Source organism: Octopus sinensis, linkage group LG8 (assembly GCF_006345805.1).
Source record: "Octopus sinensis linkage group LG8, ASM634580v1, whole genome shotgun sequence".
Taxonomy (NCBI): domain Eukaryota; kingdom Metazoa; phylum Mollusca; class Cephalopoda; order Octopoda; family Octopodidae; genus Octopus; species Octopus sinensis.
The window spans coordinates 37,682,471-37,706,303 of record NC_043004.1 but is presented as its reverse complement, the minus strand read 5'-3'; the positions used below and the strand labels follow the sequence as shown (position 1 = coordinate 37,706,303).

The 23,833-nt window shown below is 35.3% G+C and overlaps 1 protein-coding gene across 1 annotated transcript in view; it reads right to left on the bottom strand.

Annotated features, from left to right (window-relative positions):
- LOC115215094 (cleavage stimulation factor subunit 2) overlaps positions 1–22,126 on the bottom strand; it is a 28,632-nt gene extending 6,506 nt beyond the window's left edge. The window contains exons 1-10 of the mRNA XM_029784259.2: positions 22,022–22,126; positions 15,879–15,957; positions 14,763–14,967; positions 12,514–12,621; positions 9,067–9,186; positions 7,255–7,344; positions 5,821–5,932; positions 4,778–4,903; positions 3,270–3,460; positions 1,976–2,092 (exon numbers count right to left, since the gene is read on the bottom strand). Coding sequence (XP_029640119.1) covers positions 1,976–2,092; positions 3,270–3,460; positions 4,778–4,903; positions 5,821–5,932; positions 7,255–7,344; positions 9,067–9,186; positions 12,514–12,621; positions 14,763–14,967; positions 15,879–15,957; positions 22,022–22,091 — 1,218 coding nt within the window. The 5' untranslated portion in view covers positions 22,092–22,126. The remainder of the gene's footprint in view (positions 1–1,975; positions 2,093–3,269; positions 3,461–4,777; positions 4,904–5,820; positions 5,933–7,254; positions 7,345–9,066; positions 9,187–12,513; positions 12,622–14,762; positions 14,968–15,878; positions 15,958–22,021) is intronic.
- Positions 22,127–23,833: the final 1,707 nt, after the last annotated feature.

Below are 23,833 nucleotides of genomic sequence, written 5' to 3'. Positions count from 1 at the left end.
AGTGAAAAAGGTGAACAATGAAGTGATGGACGATTGTGCACTCCAATTTCTAAGAGTGTACTGAGTAACACCTAATCTGAATACACCATCAGGAATGTCACCCACAGAATTGATATTTGCTAGAAAGGTCAGATCCGTCTTTGATAAGCTGATATCGAGTGAAAATAAAAATAAGATGAAGGACAAAAATACTTCAAGTTAGGTGAAAAAGTTTTTTTTTTAAACTTATAGATATGGTAAAGAAAACTGGGAGGATGGTGTAATAATTAAACAAATTGAAAGAATGAGATTCCTGGTGAAAGGAAAAAAGTGTTGAATAAAAAAGACATATTAACCAGTTCAAGAAAAGATTCTCAGAAAAAACCGTCATGAGAAATTAAATCCCTATGGAAGTATTGTACAACATGTTTGAGGTACCAACATCCAAACAATTTGAAACTACACATTCTAGCACCAGAAAATGGAAAAGGATAGAGACACTGGAATTGAACCCTAAGCATAAGAGATATGTAAACTCTGAATGGAATTCAATTCTCAAAAGGGGAGACTAATTGTAAAAAGGGGAGATGTTGTGGAAGGATTCCGACCACTCCACAAGGTGGACTGACTCATTGTTATAAATTAAAGAACTGTGAGTGATTGGCAGTTTGGGTTGGTAGCATTTCACTAAGCCATGATTCAGAGCAGTGAGTCTCGTGTAATAGTGATAGTAGTTTGTCATGTATATATTTTCTATCCCCTTGCTTTGTTATATTATATATCCAATACAAGGATATAATATACATATATATATATCAAATTAAATACACAACCAAAAGAGCAACTAATGGTTTCATACTATTATGATAGTTGAACAGGTATATCTATAAAATACACCATGTATCTTAAAACAATCTTTCAGGCTCTGTTTATGTGTTGTATATATTAAAAACAATATATTTATAGACACATACATTATCATCATTGTTTAACATCTGTCTTCCATGCATGGGTTGGATGTTTGACAAGAGCTGGCCAGGTAGAAGACTACCCTAGGCTACTGTCTTTTCTAGCAGAGTTTTTATGGTTGGATGCCCTTGCCAACATCAACCACTCTGCAGAATAGACTGAGTGCTTTTTACATGGCACCAGCACAGGCAAAGTCAGTTTTGGCATGATTTTTTACAGCTGGATGCCCATCTAAATGCCAACCACTTTACAGTGTGAACTGGATGCTTTTTACATGGCACCAGCACTGGCAGGGTCACCTAGTAACTAGCAATACAAGGAATTCTGAGAGGGGAGGAGTTGATCTTGTTTCAGATGATGAAAGGTTAGAGTATGACAGAAAGAAAAAGGCAGAAATAGGTGTCTTGCTATAGAGGAGGTACATGGTTACTTGGCCAGAGCGAGGAGAGAGAAAGAAGAGAGAGAGAGAGAAACAACAAAGAAGTAGGAGACAGATGGTGGTGAAGTGCCAGAGTATATTCACAAGTAACAAGGATCAGAGCATAGATGGGATGGTAGAGTAAGGAAGAGAGAGAGAGATGAATGATGGCAATTGCCAAGGCATGCCCTCAAAGCTATGGAGGTCATAATATACGTGGCCAGGTGTATAAAAAAATTTTCAATATTATAAACATTAAATATGGTTTCACATTTTGAACTGGATAGTTAGGATTGGTTAACATTTTATTAGACAGTTTTGATAAAAATGGTGATAATGTTTACGTTCTGTGTTTGGTGTGATTATAATAAGTAATGAGGTCATAGTCTGTTACTCATGTCATCAAGATGTATATGTTGGTAACCTCATTCCATGAAAACACAAATAAAACTGATTCTGATATTTTCATTCATATAAAAGGATTTCGTTTGAAACAACACTATAACAATGGAAAATATACAAAATGGAACACTTACCTAATATGCATGCCCTTCTAAGAAGTCATTATGCATAAAATCTGGGGAAAGATACATTAACTTGTGTACTTACCTTTTCTTCGTCTTGAGGTGAGATACCAGGTGCCATATGATTGACAGTATTGCCTGCAGCAGCGGCAGCAGCCGCTGCTAGGCCTGGGATCTGTAATATAGGGAAGTTAAAAGGAAACTAAAAATATTTTGCCATTCCTAAAACTTTCCGAAAGATGGACCAAAAGTGAATTAAATTGGAATTGTGATATAGTTTCATTTTTTTACTCCCTGATCTTTAATGGAAAACACTTTCATGACACACACACAAAAAATTAAGGAGTTTTACAAATAAAATGCATTTAAAATTCTATTGATTGTGTTTATAAATTCAATTCAGTTAACCAATGTGGCTTTGCTATATCAACTATTCTTTGAATCAACAAAGGAGTTCCAAAAAACTGACTGGACTGTTATACTGGTAATGAAATCTTCAAATATTATTCCACCACCTAAAAACTGAATGAATATAATGGGTACGGTAATCTTGAATATGGGAATTCTCATAAATGTTCACATAGCTCACTAGAAGTAGATAATAGTTTTTGCTACTTAAATGATGTAATTAGGTGGGGAACATTAGTTGAAGCATTTTTATTGATGGCGATTCCACAGCCAAGCCAATATCTACATGATCTTCTCATACAAGCAGTATCATATGAGTCACTTCATCATCATTGTAACATCCACTTTCCATGAGTCAAATGGAGTTTGTTGGGGTGGATTTCTTTATGTCGGGATGCTCTTCCTGTAACCAACATTCATCTATTTCTAAGGTAATATTTCCCCATGGTCAGACACTGCTTGCAAGATAGTGACAGTCATTCACAATTATCACATGTAGTCAAGGCAAGAAGGCAGTAACACCCACATACTTGCATACACATACATATATACAAGCTTCTTTCAGTTTCCATCTAGCGAATTCATTCATAAGGCTTTGGTTAGTCCAGGACTATAGTAAAAGATACTTGCCCAAAGTGATATGCTGTGGGATTCAACCTGAAATCATGTGGTTGGGAAGCAGACTTCTTAATGACACATTCACACCTACATATGTATATATTCTATTGTGCAATATAACAAATGTCAAATCCATATTAAACAGATAGCAGTGTTTCTTTGAATACATATTGTTCTAATAATAACTCCACTCAGAAATTATGACAAGCAATCAGATTTCTGTAGTGGTAATTCAAAAGTAATAAAATACAATTTCGCCCATTACATTTTGTAATTTAAGCATAAAATTTAATTTTCTTATTGATGTTATAAGTCTATTGTCAGTTCTAAGAGATGGATATTTTGTATTATACCTGGTGTGCTCGAACACTTTGAGTTAATCCTTGAAAATCTCTAAGTGGAGGAATTCTTGGTTCCATAACACGGGGATCTCTCAGTTCCATTCTTGGTGCAGGAATAGGAGGTGGACATATTTCAGCAAAATGAGGAGGTGGAGGTGGTGCATGTCCTCCCATTTCTGCAGGACGGACTCGTAAATCAACATCTAAATATAAAATAAGATAATGAATTTCCATTTTAATGTAAAATAATAAAGCTAAGATTAAATGAGTTTGATTCCAGGTCAGTGACCTGAATAATAACAACAATAACAACAACATCCAAAAATACCTTAGGAATGAAAACCTAGGTTCGAAATTTCCCCAATACACCTGATGAAGGCTGGAGGGTATATCAGCCGAAACGTTGTGTTAACAACAAACAAAGATGAGGACAAATATCTGTCAAATGTATATAATGTATGCTAGGGTTATCTTGAAGTTTCTTTAAATTACAGATATATTACAACTTCGATAAATTATTGAAAGAAATATTTACTAAGCAAATGAGATATTTTATAAATTAAAGCTTTCACGAAAATTTACTTTCTGAACTTCCTTTTATTATTGAATATTTCAAGTTCACAAATTTAAATATTTAGCCAAGATAGTTTGGCATTCTTTCGCTTGAACCCACATACTTTGTTAATGTCTATAAAATTTTTTCTATTTACTTTTTGTGTGCTGTGTTCACCTCCATGTATAGTGAGTCACACACATACATTTATGTGCGAGAGAGAGAGAGAATGATGTCTAAATGGCAATCTCTCTCACATATACACAAACATCCATTTCATACACATGTACATACATCTTTCACTTTAAAACAAAAGTAAATCAATAAAATTTTGTTACGAAAATTAACGAACAAAACCAGCTGTTCATTTTGGCATTTCTGAGGGTTCAACCCAAAGAATCCCAATAGTTTTCAATGTGCTTTTGTTAATATGATTTTTTCATTTCATGTTTATTTCATTCATTGTTTGCAAAGTTCTCTCTCCTCCTCACACACAGAGGTTCTGTAATATAAACACACACACTCTAGGTTTGACTAACAGAAAACTGCCGGGGTGGGGGGCTCTTTCTGCTAATAAAGTTAATTGTGACTTGGATTTAGATTCTCACATGGTGTGTGCATGGGGTTGTGATTATACATTTGTTAGAATTTAAGTTTTCGTTCATCTGAGCACTACTTTGTGATGTCTAAACCATGTTTACTCCGCATTCTCCTATACACACATGCACGCGCACATGCATGTATGAGTTTACATACATATTTCTTTACATGAAAGTTGTGACATTTGAGCAATTCCGTTGGCATTTAGTGCTCTGAAGTCATATGGAGTAAGAGATACCGCATTTGAAAAACTGTTAGGGATAACATCAAGAAGGACATCCATTTGTAAAACATATTTTTCTAACCTGCATTTACATAGAAAAATGAATCTGAAAACAAACAAAACAAAACTGATTTAGAGACATACCCAATGGAGCTCGAGGTACAATATTATCTAAAGAAGGAGCTGCTGGCCTTTCTGTTGCCAGCATATTAGGATTCATCATCCTTTGGGGTATTCCAGTGTTGCCAGCAGGATTGGGACCAGGTAGAGCTGGAAGAGAGGAAAGACAATAAACAATATTTGCATATAGCAGACATACATACAGTAAGATCACAATTAACTGGAAATAAATCTTAAGCTTTACAATACCTATCTAGGGGGGAAGTGATTCAGTGATAATTGCACAGTAAATGGAATTATATCAATGAAATTGTTAGCAAAATTTCCTGCTGTTGGTAATGTGTCTTTAGAAACAGTAAATTATCCCCTAAAATACTAAATTAGGCAACTTCATTTCCATTTTCTTAAACTGGTTAAAGATTGTTATCGTGTTTAGATTTTTAGCAGATATTTTGGAGTTAACATTATTTGAGTGTTTTTTCTTAAAAACGAAATCATATTCAATATTAATATTTGTGTCACTTGGGGAATGGTATATGATTGATACTTAATTGTTATATAATATATACAAACTCAATTTTTTTTAACTATCTATAATAAGCAACCACAGGACTAAGTATAAAATATTCAACAGAAAAACTACTGAGATGAATTTAAATAGGAAAGTTTCTCCATGACAAAAGTTTCTAGCTACAAATTACTTCTAACATCAAAATATATACTCTATATACTGAAAGTACCAATCTTAAAAACTAAAATATATTTCGAATGATCTATCAAATGCAACAAGCTATATGTTTGAAATGTATGACATTGCTTATACAACAGCCATCAGAATTCTTTATGTGATGGTAGCATCATATAACATTCAGAAAAATCTATGTCTGAATGTAGTATTAGCAAGTAAAAAATTTGGTTTTGATTCAAAATCACATGCATGAAATACAAACTGCACATATTTATGTACCGAAAAATATGCTGTTTATGTATACATTTGTACATATAGATACCTTAGGAATGTTGAAACATTAACACACACACACAAGGATAAATAAAAGTGTTTGTACCTGCTTGAGAGTTTGGTATTAAATTATTCAAAGTAGCAACTGGTGCTGTAGTTCCTTGTAGTGATCCACCTGGAATATTTATGGCCCCTGAAGTGGCAGCTAATGACATAGTCTAGTTATCAAACAAAATAGAGTGAATGTTCAACATGAAGTTTAAAAGAAAGAAGAAAATTGAAAAACAAGTTCAATATATTCTATTGATGGCTGAAAATGTTTTATAAATTAGAATGTGCCCAAAGAGATAGCGCAAACAGAAAAATGACACAGAAGTATCACTACGAAAGAGTGTTGAACAAGATGTGTAAAGAGAATAAACCTACTTAAGAGGAACAAGCAGAAGGGATAGCAGTAAAGATCACAATGAAATTGTTTAGCAAGATCTCTTAACCCTTTTGTTACCAACCTATCCATAGACTCCTGAAAATATTTTGGTTAATGTTACCAAACCACCTATACCCACCCAAAATGACCTATTCATATTTCAATGAAAATTTCAGCAAAAATCTCATTAGTACATTTGTAAAAACACATGATTTCACTATGTAAGCAATTGAGTTACATTGTCTGACATTATTTTACAGGATATGTGGGTGCTATGAATTTTTAGAGATTTTTTTCTCCATTTTTTACTCACTTTGATTTTGTGAAATGTTTCACTGTAGACAAAAAACTGGATACTAGTTTTGTTGTCAAGCAGTGAGATTGAATTCAAAGTATTTTTGAAAGAAGGCATAGAAGACATAAACTGCAAACATAAAAATCACACATGTGTGATTATGAATTAGATATTTTTTTTTGAAAGTGAAACAATGCTGACAACAGTTCTGATGGCGATAGAAAAAAAAATTAATTTGTACCTGAATATAGTAAGAATTTAAAACTGCTTTTCTTAGTTTTTTTTTTTTAGGGAGATATTAGACCTAGCCACAGTCTTTCCAAGGAAATGAAGGAAAAAAGATGGTTGAGACATACCACATACTTGAAAGAAAGTTAAGAATTCAAGCGTTTTTAGGAATATTGCTGTTTATGTATAAATATGACTTATTTTTTTCAAATTTAACTTGTTTTTATTTTCTATTTACCTGCAAGATTAATTTGTAATCATTATCTAAGGTGGTGAGCTGGAAGAATTGTTAGCATACCACGGAAAGTGCTTAGCAGCATTTCTTCCAACTTTATGTTCTGAGTTCAACTGCTGCCAGGGTTGACTTTGCCTTTCATCCTTTTGCAAGTTGAACACTCAGGTCAATGCAATTGGCTTATCCTATATCCCAAAATTGCTAGCCTTGTACTTGAGTGAAAACCAAAAACAGGTGTGGCAGGTGAGAGGACACGTCCAGCAAACTTTAGTTTGGTTCTGTATTTTTCCTTACACTTTTCAGGTTTTTCAAGTTTGAATAAAAAGTTTATTTAGAGGAAGAAAAAAACACTTACTGTTGCCGTGTTACCCAAGCCACTTTCATTCTGAGCATTCACTGAAGGTAATAATGGAGGAATCTGACTGGAATCCCTGTGAAGCATTGCCTGTAGAATAGTCAACATAATAAATTTGAATAAAATCAAACAAGTCAAGATAAATCTATTCATTGTATTTGCAGTAAAACTTTCTTTTACCATACTCTGTCCACAACAAATATGGATACAACTGACCACCACACCGTCTGCTTTATAGACACAGATATCTGATTCTATATGTTTGTATATTTGTAATTGTGTGTATGTGTTCCACATGCACATACATGTATATATGTAGATACGTGTGCATCCACATCTAATTATTATGTCAGTAAATATTGCATGTTCATTATATTTGTTTTTTATTTATTTTATTTTTGCCGCTGTTCATCTGATACATATATCCATGCATGTGTGTGTGTGTGTGTGTACATACACATGTATGAGTATCTGTGTGTATATAACCAGATATATGTGAATATACGTGTATATGTATTTGTGTGTCCATATGTACATGATTTTCAAAATTGCATCGGGTAGTAGCACCTGTCAGGATCCCAGCTATGGACTAAATAGCAAGTGAACCACAGGGAGTTCTATCTTCAGTGTGTCACTGGCAAAAACTTTCAATTAAAAAATCACTTTATGTTAAATCTGTTGCGAGGAAAAGTATTTGAGAAGAGACAATTTGCTGAGCAACAGGAAAATTAAACTTGGACATATAGTTGGTGCAAGATATTTAGGATAATTATTGAAGAGTTATTAAGTTCAGTTATTAATAGCTTTGTACTCAGTTATTTCTGTCATAATAATGTATAGTTCATTGAAATTTTTATATCAGAAATTTCTTTGCCAAAGACATATGCACTATTAACTGAAGAACAGGCCAACGTTACTTTCCAAAGGTAATTCATATTTAGAAAATAAAGAATGAATTTGTGAATCCTCCCTACTATTGTAAAATTCAAATAAATCCCTGTTAGTATTAAGCGAGGCTGGCAGAGAGTATGGATATTGATTTTTCGGTGAGACACCAACAGAAATTTGTTCACTTGCCATATCAATTCTAGTAGGCAATGAGCATGTTAACTGACTATGCTTCACACTTCTCTCGTAATCTTGTTCAAGATCAGCTGATAACTTATGCAGATCCCTTTTCAATGAGTCACTCTCAGATGAACTACTTTGCATTTCAGAAGAGTTTTTGGGTTTAGTTCTGTAGGTATTTCTCTTCTGTGGCAACGATGATACTTTTGATTTCTGAAATTCTTCTAAAGAGTGAGACCTATTGATTGAACTATGTGGTCTAACAGAAGGATCAGCGTTTAGAGAATGATTTAAAAAGGATGACTTTTGGAAACTTTCAGATTTATGTAGTGTATATAAAAGGAGATTGATAGTCCAAAATACACATACTAAAATTATAAAACAATTTGAAAAAAGGAAGATATTGAGTTTAAAAGATCTGAAGATGGCTAGCAGCAACTGCTTAGCAAGTTGGGGGGATCTCTTCAAAGAAATGGTTGCAATGACATGGAAGGATAAGAATTCAGTATTATTTAGGCATTACAACCAATGGATACAAACGTACAGACAGTAAAACAACATTTAAAAGCAGCTATTACATTAATGTATTAATTTTTGTACTAATGGTTATGAACTGTTTTTAATATAGGTACAAGGTTGGCACAAGATAGAATAACTGATAAAGCAGTAGTTACAATGAAAAGTAAAAATTATTGACAGTATTAATATAACAGATTTCAAAGTGGAAAAAATGTTAATACAAACCGTAGCTACTTGTGGTTCAACAATCTGCATAACAATCTGAGCTTGAAGCAGAGCATATGCCAGCTGTGGATTTTGTAATAACATATTTCTAGCCTCATTTGGATTGTTCTGAATGCAGAGCTAAAGGAAAGTAGAATTAAAACCTTAAAATATTGAAACAATAACATGAAACTGAAAAAATTACAAACAGTCAAAATATAAAGTTGAATATACAGAGAAAAATAAGTAGAATATGTATAGAAAAAGCAAAATAGAAACTTAGAATAATTATACATGTAATACATAAAGTGCTGAGTTGGTGTCACTGTTAATCTCAATTGGTCAGCCAGAGTGGGGTGCATCTTGAACAGAAAAAAATTTCTTGACTGAAATCTTGTAAACCACTTCTGGCACACGTCCCATAGGAACATCCTCTTAGTACATAGCACATACATTCCTGAAGATTTGCACCACTTTCTTGTCTTTTTAAAATAAAATAGCATGAGGTGTTGATAATGTTCGTTTGGGTTCTTCATTTTCAGGGTGAATTCAAGTACACAAAATACAACCTGTCTAATCGCAAGATGGCAACAAACTACATTGAAGTGTCTAGTATCTAACAAGTAAGCACACACAAAGGACAGACTGAAGTTAGCTACTTATTAGAGTGCTTGAAGTTTAGTAGTGACAAAAACCAAAATTTTAACCAACCCAATACATATGTGTGTGTGTGAAGGTGGCATCGCCTAATGGTTACAGTGTTGCACTCACAATTGCTAGATTGTGATTTCAATTCTTGGATCAAAACACTCTCATGTTGCCCTGCAATCACTTACACACCTAATGTGTAGTACACTGCGCCTGTTCAGGCAACATCAATTTCATGGAATGAGTGAGCTAATGAAAAGTACATACATTTGAGCTAAAGTACAGGACATACATTTAATCAAAATAATGAATTATTTGTACACATCATTCAGCAAAACAAAATTTTCTAATGTCCACTATACATATGTATATATAATGTTACCAACAAATCACCTGCTTACTTTGGACATGTAGAATGGAACACTCCTAACAGCTCACAAACCTACAAAACCTGAAGGGAGGGGCTTTATGCTCATGGGTGAGGGTTGAGATATGAGAGAAGGGGACGCGGCTGACTAGTTTCTTGTAGAGGAGCTACATGTTTGCTCATATTTAAGGGAGAGTGAGAAATGAATCAGCTGCAAAGAGATAAATAGTGGTCATGAGGTGTCCCAGCTAATTGTGCAAGACAGCAAATGTGCCCACCCTCACATAGACAGTTAAATAAGTAACACTACTTCTTAGACATCTACTTCCATATGCCTCGTAACTACTAAACTTTGTAACTCATTAAATCTATTTAAGATATTGTGATAATGATGGCAGTTCTGCATGTTCAAAGGTCATAAGGAAGAGCAGCAAGCCCTTCTTTTTGTTACTAACCCAGCTGCAACTGGCTGAGAAATTTCCTGGTTTATCTTACCAGCTTAGCCAAAATAGCCTAGTTGTATGTAAATGAGAATTCAAGTAAATGGCCCTGCTCTTATACGTAAGAAGGGTGTAAGCAGAAATTTCATTCAGTGTACCCAGTGCAAGCTATGGACTCACAAGACATGTAGAATAGAACACCCCTAACTAAAAAAAACATACAGAGAACTAGTGACAAGAAGGGCTTCCAGCTGTAAAACAATGACTCAACAATATATTCATCTCACTAATGTCTCACAGAAATAATTAATTTGATATATAAAAAAGATATTTTTCACCACAATCTGAAACAATTTTAAGTATGTGCATATATATATATTTATATGTGTGTTCTGGAATGAGTTTAAATAATGTCATCACCACCACTATGATTCTATGCCTGCTTTCCATGCTAGCATGTATTAAATGTGTCATCATGGTCCATACCTTGCTGATATATTCATGGTTTCTATAGCTGGGTGCTTTTTCTAATATCAACTACAGTACAGAGTATATTGGATGCAATTTATTGTAGCATCAATAATAGTCTGTCCTCAGCCAAACTAAAACATCTTTTTTAACATTACACTGACTCTGCCTATTCACCAAGCATTTATCATGGCACCAGCACTAAATGTTTTGTAGTCTGCAAGGCTAAAGAGTCTTCACTACTGCAGGCTTCCCCAATCATTCAAGATAGTATGAACAAGAGAATCCAATGCCATCTTTAATTACAAAAATGGTTTTGTGCAGTGACTGTTAAGAGTGATGGTACGATTGAAAAACTTTAGTGTCATCCCTAGTTACACAGGTAGCATGATACAGTGGGCAAGAGATCCACTGTCATCTCTAGTTACATGGGCAGTAAGGTACAATGAACAGGAGAGGGTGAAGTGGGGAGAATGAATGTCACAGAGAGAGGAGATATCGAAGAAGTGGAAAAGGGTCAAAATAAACATTAATTACATTAACTTCACACAATTATTCCTATTCCCCTGTCTAGATAGTCTCTACTGAAAGCTGCCTTTCTTCTCAAACTAATGCTTATTTTTGAAATGTTCAAGGTTAGTACTGGCAGATGAACAGAACGACTGCTTTTATGAAAAACTGTAGTAAAATCACTTTGATAATGAATTACATCGACCTCTTTATCAGGATTGGTGACTTTAATACTATGATGGCTTCTCTTGCATAACTGAAAGCAGTAGATGTGGTACTGGAAATGAAGAAAGAACAAGGTTCTTGGACACAATTGACCTATTTGCAAGACTAACTTCAGAAAATCCTATAATTCAGGTAAATATACAAATTAGATAGTTATGTGCTCATCAGGAAACAGGGTACACAAGTTCTATTTCCAGTTATTTCTAATGTAGTAGCTAGTATTTATCCTAACCAACAGAAGAAGTCACTTTCTAACTTTCTACTACCAATATTAAAAACAGTCCATAACCATTAATACATATTAATGTGCTAGATGCTTCTAAAATGTTGATTTATTATCGGTAGACTTGCACTTATTGACTGTAATACTTAAAAACTGAATATTTGAGAAAAACGTGGTCCTCCAACTCATATGAGGGCAGTAACTTCAAGTAAGAACTGACCTGTCCTGTCTATGGCAGCATGGAAGGCAGATATAAAATGATGAACTGTTTAGTTCAATATCTCAGGTAAAAACCTGGATGAAGTTGCAAAGGGATGCATATCTTAGATAGATGGACTTGGCAAAAGATTTAATTCATTTTCTGATGAGAGAGACTTAAATGAGATGGGATATAATCCAGTAAAGACAAGAGTTCTATCCTACTCTATATATGTATGTGTGTACATATAAGGCATTTGAAACTACTTAAAGAACATCCATAGTTAAACCACAAACGATAAACATTTTTTTAATAGTCAAATCAATGTATATTAATGCAATAATAACTCAGAAAACAAAGCTGAAAAATATTAGAGAAAAAAATTCACCTTCATCTGTTTCATTAATTCAAACATCTGCTCTGGAGGTAGACTGGCAACTGCTTTTGATATTGCTTCTGGTGCCTTTTCTGGTTCTACTTGGTCCCCATAAGGACTCTGCAAAGTTATTCATCATTATGAATATTCTTAATACAGTCATTAAAATACAGTAAATAAAAAGATGTAAATGTTAGACATTATTTATTAAGGGTATATTGCAACAATCTTATTGACATTTCTTTCATTATTTTTGTAATATTTATATTTGTTTCTAATATAGGAATAACCAATGAATTTTTTAAGAAAAAGTTATATCTATAAAAGGCATGGTGTGTGTGTGTACGTGATTGTAATTTATGCACATCCACAAATTAGCACGCATGTCACTCAAATTTTAGGAGGACATTCGTCAACATCCTATCTAGGTTTTGTCAAATTATTTTTTTCCTGACGCACCTGCGGATAGCGGTAAAATTCTATTTTCAGCAATAGCTTTTAGCCATAAAAAATATCAGCCATAGCTTTTTGACGGCGTCTAACAAAAAAAATAAGATAAAGAAAAGTGGAAGGAGGCAGAGAGTTTCATAGGAAAGACAAAGTGAGAGAGGAAGAGAGAGAGTAAGTGATGACATTCATAAAAAATAAAATGTAAAATGTTTTTTCTTAAACACGAGATATAGTGTTCAAATTCAGGATGTTTTTGAAAGACACTATATTATATAATCATAGTATATATACCTTCTCACACAACAATTACAATATATTTATTTTAAATTGTTCATCTTTCTCCTCCCTCTCTCTCTCACGCACATTACTTTGGGTGCGAAAGAGTTTTGTTTCATTTTATGCCGAGTAAAAAAGTGTTTTGTTGAGAGTCGATATTACTTAGTTTGGTTTGAAATAAAGAACTTGATTAGCTTAATAATCGTAACTTAATCCCGGGCAAGGCCGGGTTATACTGCTAGTAATATTTAAATCTTTCCAAGAAACAGGCTTGTCTGCTGAGAACACACATTAATGCAATGTTGAGAGATTACATTAATGTATTGTTAACTCTTAAATTTCTATAGTGCTTTCTCTATGTAAATTTAATCCTGTTAGAAACTAAAGATTTTGAAGAAAATGCAATTAGTCCAGTATAAAAATCATAAAAATATAACTGTTGCATGAATATGAATGAAACTTGGTGATAGAATGTAATGATTGTTGGTGTACATTATGAATATGGCATTTACTTGTTATTGTTGACTTCACCTGTCATCATGTCACTGTCACCTGACCAGATAAGTTGAATACAAGTAAGCTGACAATAGTTAGTGTGTTCAGATATATCTATTCCTAGGCATTGATTTCCTGTCTCAGAGTTGAATTGTAGTCTCTGTGCTGTGGAAGCTGCACAACTCCTATTAGACAAAAATCATACCAAGATATGTCTTCATCTCTTCTATAGATGTAATGAATGTGGTGTTGCCTTTCAATGCATATACGTTGTAATCTCATTATTCAAACTGAAAAAAATTTCTTCAGAAAAATCTTGAAGAAAATACTCAATGAGCTTTGCTTCTAAGTTCCACTAACAAATGCATCACTGTATCCAATATAAACTATGAAAACACAGGAGATGTAGTGGAATCATGGACAGGCTATCCAGAAATGTGAGTTCCATAGATGCAAGTACTACAGTCACCAACATAGCAAATGGCATTAGACACAGTTCTGGAATCTTTTATCTCTTACTTGTTTCGGTCACTGGGCTGTGGCTTGCAGGATTTAGCATAACAAATTGACCCTAGTCCTTATATGTTTTTTTTAAGCCTGGTATATATTCCACTGGTCTCTTTTGCCAAACCACTAAGTTATGGGGACAAACAGACACACACACAAATATATATGTACATTCATATATATCATCATTTAACATCTGTTGTCCAAGCTGGCATGGGTTGAATGGTTTGACCAGGCTGGCATGCTGGAAGGCTGCACTGGACTCCAGTCTGATTTGGCATGGTCTTCTTCAGTTGGATACCCTTCCACTCAAAGCATGATGGGGCTTTTACATTCTTCTGTTCAAGGCTCTTTCATCGTACTATTAAAGAATTCCTTGATTTTTCTTCAATATTATGTCCCCATCAAGTATTGCAAATACTTAAATACAGCAGTATCTTACAGTTAGATTTTTCTCTTCTTAAAAACACAAGTGTTGGCAAAATATTTCGAGAGAAATAAAGTTTAAAAGAATACCAAAAAAACCAACTCACTTCAACAGGAGGCCCACCAATAGCTTGTTGCATACTCTTCAGCTCTTCTTTGTTTTGTTCACCAGCAGCAACACCCACACGCAGTGGTCGCCCGTTGAAGTCATAGTTGTTGAGGTTACGCATGGCACTTTGTGCTGTTTCAATGTCTTGATATTCACAAAAGCCATAACCTTTTGGTTTACCAGTTTCCCTGTCATAAACTAATCTGAAAATTAAGTAATTATATAAAATAAAATCATGTAACTTATATTAAAAAAAAAAAACATTTATTATTTTTTTAATGATGCAAAGGCAGAATGAGAGAGTAAAGATGAAGGCTAGTTCAATAATAGCTGCACTATTTTTTGATTGCTACTGGCTCTTGTGCCAGTGGCACATAAAAAGTACCTGCTACACTCAGAGTGGCTGGTGTTAGGAAGGGCATCCAACTGTAGAAACGCTGCCAGATCAGATGGGAGCCTGGTGCAGCCTTCTGGCTCTTCAGACCTCAGTCAAACCGTCCAACCCATGCCAGCATGGAAAATGGATGTTAAACAATGATGATCAAAGAGAGTAGGATGAACTAAACAATACATTTCATCAATGTTAATACAGAAAAAACATCACTTGATGATACTTGAATAAACATTTAGCATTTCCAGATTAAACATATCAGTAAACAAATTATGGAATTCTAGCCAACAGATATGTTATGCTGTATACGCATATAAGAATCAAAGTATTCTGCTGATCAATAAATACATCAGGAAAAAAATAATAATAATAAAAAAATCCCTTCTCTTAGCCTTTAGATAATTATTTCCAACCATTTCTTCTCTTGTGATATTTAAAACTATAAATCAAACACCAACTTTTATTTTTGCAGATATTTTTTATATTCGAACTTCTACATATGATATGTATATTTGAAGTTTTAGCATTCAAATACATACAAATAGATCTTATCTAGTGAAGCTTAAGAAAAAACAAAAGAAAAAGATTATGAAACTAAAGAGAATGACCAGTTTGAACAAAATGGAGACTTCATGACAATCACATTTTGTTGAAATAGCATACTAAAGGTAATATATAAATATCGGGATCTTCATGTTTAGAGAATATATAGTGAGATTTTACCTAAAACTAACTACAGGACCAGCCTGAGCAAAGATCTCCTTGAGTTGTTCTTCAGTAGCTTCATAAGGAATGTTACCAACTGAAAAGAAAGAAGAACCAAATCATTATTTGTATAAGTTTTTGACATTTGTTTTTACAAAAAGGGTAGAAAAAAATCAATATATGGAGTTGTGTTTAGGAACATGAATATTTACTAGTTTAATTAAACTAATATTAAACAAACATACCCACAATACCAAGGACTCATCAAAATCAGTTATCAGAGACATTATGATCAACACAAATAAAGATCACCTGATCTATAGCACATGTTATTGTTTCAGAAGCCATACTGAGATTGTAATTGTGACTGATGGTGGTAATATACGTAGAGATAGAGAAAGGAAGGAAGGAAAATGGAAAAGGAAGTTGAGGAAGATGAAACACTGCTGAATATTGATACAGATATATAATCATACATGTGTCGATATTGTGGAATATTATGTTAATCAGGAAACTGTTAATGGTTTAGACACACACACACACACCACCACCACCACCACTTCCTCCTCCTCCTTGTTGGCATGGGATGCACACTATGACAGGTTTCAACATTTTGACATGCCCAAGGACTGCGTAAAGTTCTAAGGTCTGCTTTGGTATTCCCCAAAACCAACCACTTTACAGCTTGTATTGGGTAGTCCTTTTTCATGAAACCAAGACTAGTGAGGCTGCCATGCAGTTTGCAAGACTAAGATTCTTTCAACTGAGTAGGGTTACAGTAAATAGGGTGATGGCTATATGCTAGATGAGTGGGTTAAAGTATAAGGAACCAGAACTATTGGCTAGCAAATAGTTTTTGATTTATTTTGTCTTCAACTGTTTCATGTTATTCACTTTTTACTAGTTTTATTAATTTTTTTCAGCTCTAGAGGGAAAATGCAATCTGCAAAATCTTTTATGATTGTCTTATCAACTATCAATATGGGACTAGTAGAATTTTTTTTCTTTTTGACTCGCTGAATCTATAAACATATTACAAAAGTATGAGGCTCCAGCATGGAAAACAGACATTAAATGAAGATGATGTTGACGAGAATGGTTACAAGGAAAAATATATTTAGTGAACTACAAAAGTATGCAAGATTGAATTGGACAAACTCATGCCAGTGCCATCAGATGGTGCACCTGCAATGTGCTCTGAGAAAAGTGAGTTTAGTAGACCTTTTTAAAGAAAACTTGAACAGTGTTGGTGTGCTCATCTTTGTAATCCATTGCATTCTGCATCAAGAGACACAGACAGCAGAGGAAAAGACATCGTAGATGTGGCTGTGAAAACCATATATTTTATACAGAGAAGAGCTCTCAACTACAATAGTTCAATTTCTTTTTTATATCCATCATGGACAGTGAATATGGAGTGCTTCTGTATTATTCTGAAGTGAGGTACCTCAGTCAGGGTGGGGATGGGGTTGAAGGGGTTTTTTCCTGTTTTGAGAGAAGTGGAATCGGTCAAATAATAGTAAAAAGGCATTTGATGATATTAAAAGAAAAACATTAACATCAGGTTTGTCGCTGGCACATTTTGATCCTGCAGTGAAGATTGCTGGAGCTTCTGAATACAGCACAGGAACAGTAATGTAACACAAATATAAAGATGGTAATATGAAGGTGGTGGTTCATTCCTCGTGTTCTCTGATAGCAGCAGGAAAAACTATAGTTAAATAGAGAAAGAAGCGATCGTTTTTGCCATGAAGAAATTTCACAGAATTTTGCATGGTAGAAGTTTTTGGCTAGAATCTGATCACCAACCATTATTATCAATTTTGGGGTCGAAGAAAGGAATTCCTACCCATACTGCAAATAGGTTTCAACACTGGGGTAAGATATTGTTGAATTATGACTTTAAGATGGAGTATATACCATCCAAGATGTTAGGCCATGCAGATGGTTTATGAAGGCTAATTCCAAAAAATACAGAACTATTCAAAGATAGTGTGACTGTTGCGTTGCAAGCGGAAAATGAAATAAAAAACATTTTGTGTAACATCATTCAGGAGCTGCCAGGGAACTGAAGTCAACAAAAAGGACAGGGACATTGCTTATGTGATGGAGTAAGAGATATCCTGGGTATAAAGATGTTGTCTCTGATGCCGCAACCCATAAGAATTGTTGCTTCAATAACATGAGGCAGCACATTTTTTATCACTAAGCACATTACACTGCACGGACATAGTGGCTCTAGGTTCCTCAGTAGCATGACCGGAGCTCCAATTTTGAGGTGCAGTTGATGAGGCGGTAGTCTGGAGGGGTCCAAGGAATTGAGGAATTCTGTAGGAAAATTTATGGGTTCTTCTTGGTCCACAACAGTGTCCATAGACTTGTAGGTGTGAAGTTTTCCAGGAAGGCTTCACAGTAGGTTTTCTTTGAGTTTTGCAACAAATGTGTTTATGGGAGCTAATATAGCTCTTTTGCCCAGCCAATTCAGGTTTTGGTAGTTTATGTGCAGATCGGGGAAAACAGCAGTCGTAAGGTTGTCCACAGGCATACCTACGTGTGAGACAGCCATCTCTCCAGCTGCATCGGAGGGAGCTGTACCATCACCAACAGTGAGAAGTTGCTTGGAGAAGTCACCTGATAAGTTGTCGTCAAAAAGTCGGGCCCTCATGTTTGTTGTAAGAGTTAAAATTGTCACGTCCTGCCACAAGGAAGATAACTTAATGCAAGCCATTACAGTGTTGGCTCTGGTGTCTTTTGGAATTATGGGTAGGGTTTATCTGAAATCACCATGGGTCTAATGCAGCCCCTGATGTCTTTCAGGATCCTGTCCAGTGCTTTAGGAGATCCTTTATGTGTCATGGTGCATTCATCCAAAACAATGAGCTGGCACCTTCACAGCACTTCTGATTTGTCTGAGTCTTTTGTAATATTGCAGGTGGCTGAGTTGGACGCAGAAGGATTGAATGGGAGTTTGAAGGTTGAATGAGTCGTCCTACTCTGAAGCTACAGCTAAAGTGATCCCCTTTTGCTGGCGTACTTTTGCAAGAAGTTTAGTCACAAATGTTTTACCAGTTCCTCCTGGGGCATCTAAACAGAAAATACCTCTTTTGCATTCACAAATTGAAGCATAGACAGCACTGTATGTGTGCTGCTGGTCCTGAAGCAACTTTGGCTCATTTTCGTTGATGTATTGTTGAAGAGCATCAATGTCGGAGGCTGTTTCCTGAATAATGCCTGTTGGTAGTGTGTGTGAGCCTGTTCTACTAACTTTCGGTAGGCCATAAAATGAAAGGTCATTACAGCCAGCAGTAAGTAGGCTGTCTTCAATGTCGATGACTGCTCTGTTGAAGAATTCATCATTGAAACCGACGTTCAAGTGAGGTAACAGAAGTTGTCCTTGTTGGTAGTCCTCTAAAAGATCTTCCTTGCATTTCTCCCATAAGGTTACAGGATCAATGAGTTTGCATGTTTGCAGTAGCACTGCAAAGAGCTTTTGAAGACTTCTCACCAAGCGTATTGTAGCTGCTTCTGCCATTGTTGCATACTAGTGAGTGCCATCTTCTAGTAGGCTGCGTTTAAGGCAGGCTTTGTGGTATGTAGCAAAAACTTCATCGTTGAAGCTTTTCAGGTCGTCAAAAGATGTCAGTCCCATGAACTCATGCAGCAGTAGGCAAAAGTAAAACCACTCTGTTGGTTAGGGCGAACAGTGTAAACTCTTCCAAGGGTGGGGGAAGATTTTAAGTCTGGCTGTCCCTCGACGGGTTGTCCTTGTTTCCCAAATGCATGTTTTCTTTTTCCAAATGTAATATGATGGAACCTGGGGATACAGAAGGGTCTTGGCGAAGGGGTCATTGGGGTATAGTTTGAAGAAGGTGGTGAACATGGTGTCTTTGGGTTCTTGTGCCAACTGAACAGTATTAGAGCTGGAGAAGTAGACTCTCTGGCTGTTCTCAAGATGCAAAAATTGAAAAAAAATCAGTTTTTTCACAGTTTTCTACAGTTCTTTGTTGCACAGGGATGCCTTTGGACATAGAACAGATACTTGATAGAACTACTGTGTAACTTTGCAAAATGCGAAAAATTGATTTTTTTCAAAGTTTTTCGCAATTTTCTTGGAAATCAGAGGCCCCAAGGCAGTGCCAAAATATTTGACTGAAATGTCGCAACATGATGGTCCTTTTGACACCAAAATTATAAATATCGGACGTCCCAGTAAAAACCCTTCTCGCGTGCAACTTTTGCCTTTTTCTTTGCAAAAAGTGGGGGGATCCCTTCAGTTTTATCTATTTTTCTCTTAGAAGGGAGTATCTCTAGGCATCGGTAATGCAGCAGTGACATGCCTGGGTAAATTAGCCATTTAATAAAAAACTTAATCGAAATCAGATGAAAAAAAGCATACACATACAGTCATTTTGAGTTTTATAGATATAGATTAAACAATTTTAGTTGAGGGAGATAACCAACAGTATCGATATTTCTCATTTTTAATGGGGGTGAGATACCCAAACAGTTCCAGTGTTTTGTGGCATATTAAGAAGTCACCGTAATTCATTCAACAACAAAAAATAAATTTCCAATGATTCCAGGATGGGAGGAGAGGAAGGTTTCCTATCCACCCTATATTCCAAAGAAAAATTAAACGGTTTGCGGTACATTAGGAGGTCAAGGTACTTGATTCCATGCAAAAAATCCGCGTTTTTTTTTCCTTTTTCTTAGAGCGGCTTTTAATATAGTACAAACATGAATATATATGTTTTATGTTTTTACGAATCGCTTATGTTTATGCATTTTTGTTTGTATGTGTTTATGCGCATGTATGTATATTTGTATATGTATGCATGCCTGCATGGTATGTATGTAGAGGTCTGTGTGTAAGCTGAAAAACTAAGTAAAGAAATAAAAATGTTTTACGGAAGTTGCCGAACATATAGTTAAACTTTCTCGAGACCCAAACCGATTGATTGTCAATTTACATTGGTACAATGTGTCGTCCAACTTTTTTTACTTTTTTTAAATGTAGTGATGTAGTTTAAGGAAGATTTTATTACTATTTCTAGCAGATCGGAAGACGACGTCAAGGTTTCGTGTGCTGTACTCATAAGGACAAACAGTCAGAGCTTTCGGTATGTTTGGTAATCGAAGATTCGATCGGGTAAAGTTACATAATTTTAAGTGCTTGAATTGTTTTCATTTTTCAGAGATGCAGCACGGATTTTTGTCAGTGAACAGGTCGCGGTCTTAAAGCGACGAAAATATTTTGACAAATTAAACTTAAATGTTGAAGTGAATCGAACGGCTTTTGTGTGTTTCTTAAATAGCTTACAAACACCTTCCACGCTGCAATTGTTTTCGTTTCAGCACACGATCTCAGATCAAATCACTTGCTATGCAAGTACATCTCCGTAATTTTTCATTTTTAATTTTTAGAAACGAAAAAAATGAATGCGATTTTCATCATCAGCATAAAGACTATGTTACAACTACATGTTTTGAAAAAACCTCAAGTGGTTAGAAGAATTGTCTAACGTTAATGTCCAGCGGCTTACCGGTGGCGGAACACTGCTTTAAAACATGATAGTAAATGGGGAAAATTACTTTCGTATTACGATACTTCCCGTTAAGACAATATTTTCAAAAACGTATTACTTCAGTAACGCGGATTGCACTGTGCGTGTGTGAGTAATTTAGTCGCAACACTTTTTTTTTGGCTACTTTAAAAAAAAAATTTGAACTGAAGAGTATGAAATTCTGTTCGGCTGAATATTATATTTCTTCAAGACAGTTTTATTTTAAAATAAAGGACTCCCTTTCCCAAATGTGATATAAAATAAAAATTAGAAACCAAAAATTATATCATGTTAATCTAGACCGTGATCATCCCCTGGTTTGCAAAAAAAAAAAGCCAAGACAGCATTTTGAAGATAGGGAAAACTAGAAAAATAAATAAAGAGAAAATATGTGTGAAACTGGGATCCAATAATTAGAAAAAGGACAATTAATGCTAAAGAAATAATATGGGAAGAGATAAAGGAACAGGTATCCGAAGGCGAATAAGGGAAACTGAGATGATTATAAAAGTGGGAATGCTTCCACAACCAAAATATCTGGAAAAAAGAAAATCTCAAGCACCAGCATACATAATTGAAGCAAATAAAAAATATTACCAAATACTGATCGTGCAGCTCTTTCTGCAGCCGTGAGAGGAGGATTAGGCTGTTGTAATAGCGTCGCCATTGTTGAAATGAAGAGAAGCAATGGTAGTTTCGTATCATTTTTCACGTCAATTCAGTTATCAATTCTATCTTTAAAAATATGTAGGAAAGTATTTTGCAAATACGCATTTTAGATTTATAAGGATAGTTTTAAATTAATAATAATAATAATAATAATAATAATAATAATAATAATAATAATAATAATAATGATGATAATAATAATAATAATATAATAATAATAATAATAATAATAACAGTAACAACAATATTCTTTTTTACTCTAGGCACACAAGGCCCGAAATATTTGGGGAGGGGTCAGTCGATTAGATCGACTCAGTACGCAACTGGTATTTAATTTATCGACCCCGAAAGGATGAAAGGCAAAGTCGACCTCGGCGGAATTTGAACTCAGAACATAAAGACAGACGAAATACCTATTTCTTTACTACCCACAAGGGGCTAAACACAGAGAGGGCAAACAAGGACAGACAAACGGATTAAGTCGATTATATTGACCCCAGTGTGTAACTGGTACTTATTTAATCGACCCCGAAAGGATGAAAGGCAAAGTCGACCTCGGCGGAATTTGAACTCAGAACGTAACGGTAGACGAAATACCTATTTCTTTACTACCCACAAGGAGCTAAACAGAGAGGACAAACGGATTAAGTCGATTATATTGACCCCAGTGCGTAACTGGTACTTATTTAATCGACCCCGAAAGGATGAAAGGCAAAGTCGACCTCGGTGGAATTTGAACTCAGAACGTAGCGGCAGACGAAATACAGCTAAGCATTTCGCCCGGCGCGCTAACGTTTCTGCCAGCTCGCCACCTTAATAACAATAATCTGTACCAGACACTGGCTTTCGTGGCTTCTGATCTTAAATGACTGGAAGTGTTATCGTGTGCATTGTTTTGTCTTGGTGTAAAAGATGGTCTACAACAAATATTCTGCTCAATACCACAGATTTGCTTGTCAGTTGTTTGACCTTAACCAGTTGAGCATGTCTCTTAGTGGCTGACGGTATGTGCATCTCTGATCCTGAGCAGAAGTAGTGGGGAAGCATCATAGTCTTGTGTCGAAAGGAATTCTCTGGGGTTTGGATAATTCACCTCTGGAAACACGGGTGTTTTGTTCAACATCCTTAAACAACCCTTATTCAGGGACCTTTTGAGCGGGATATGCTACTCAACCCGAAGAAAATTCTAGCTGGACCTCCACCTGCAAGGTCGTGCGCTGTTAATATTGATACCAGATCACCACGTCACGCACATATGGTTGTGATACATGTGCCTGGTGTACTCTTATCAGACGGGTATTCATGATGGGTATACAAGGCTTCGTATATTTTACCCCAGTGTCACTTTGATAGCATGCACTGCTCTCTCACTCAATAATGATGATGCTGATGATTTCTCCTTTTGTGCCACCAGGGCGAAGGATGAGGAGACAATACAAAGACAGACAAAGTGTTGGGGTTTTACATATAGTGAAATGATAAAATAAAATTATACACGGTATACATTAGAAGAAAGGAATTATACATAGTATATGACACTAGAAAAAGAGGGGGAAAAAGGATCGCGATGGGTTCCCCCTGATTCAGGAGGCCCTGATTCAAGAAACCCCACCAAGATCATCCTGAGTACCAAGGACGAGAGCCCCCTTCGACTTCTTTCTTCCGACTCATAGGTCTACACTGAGAGTGGTACCATCCACTCTTGCTATTTTTGCAACTTTCACCCACCTTTTGATAAAT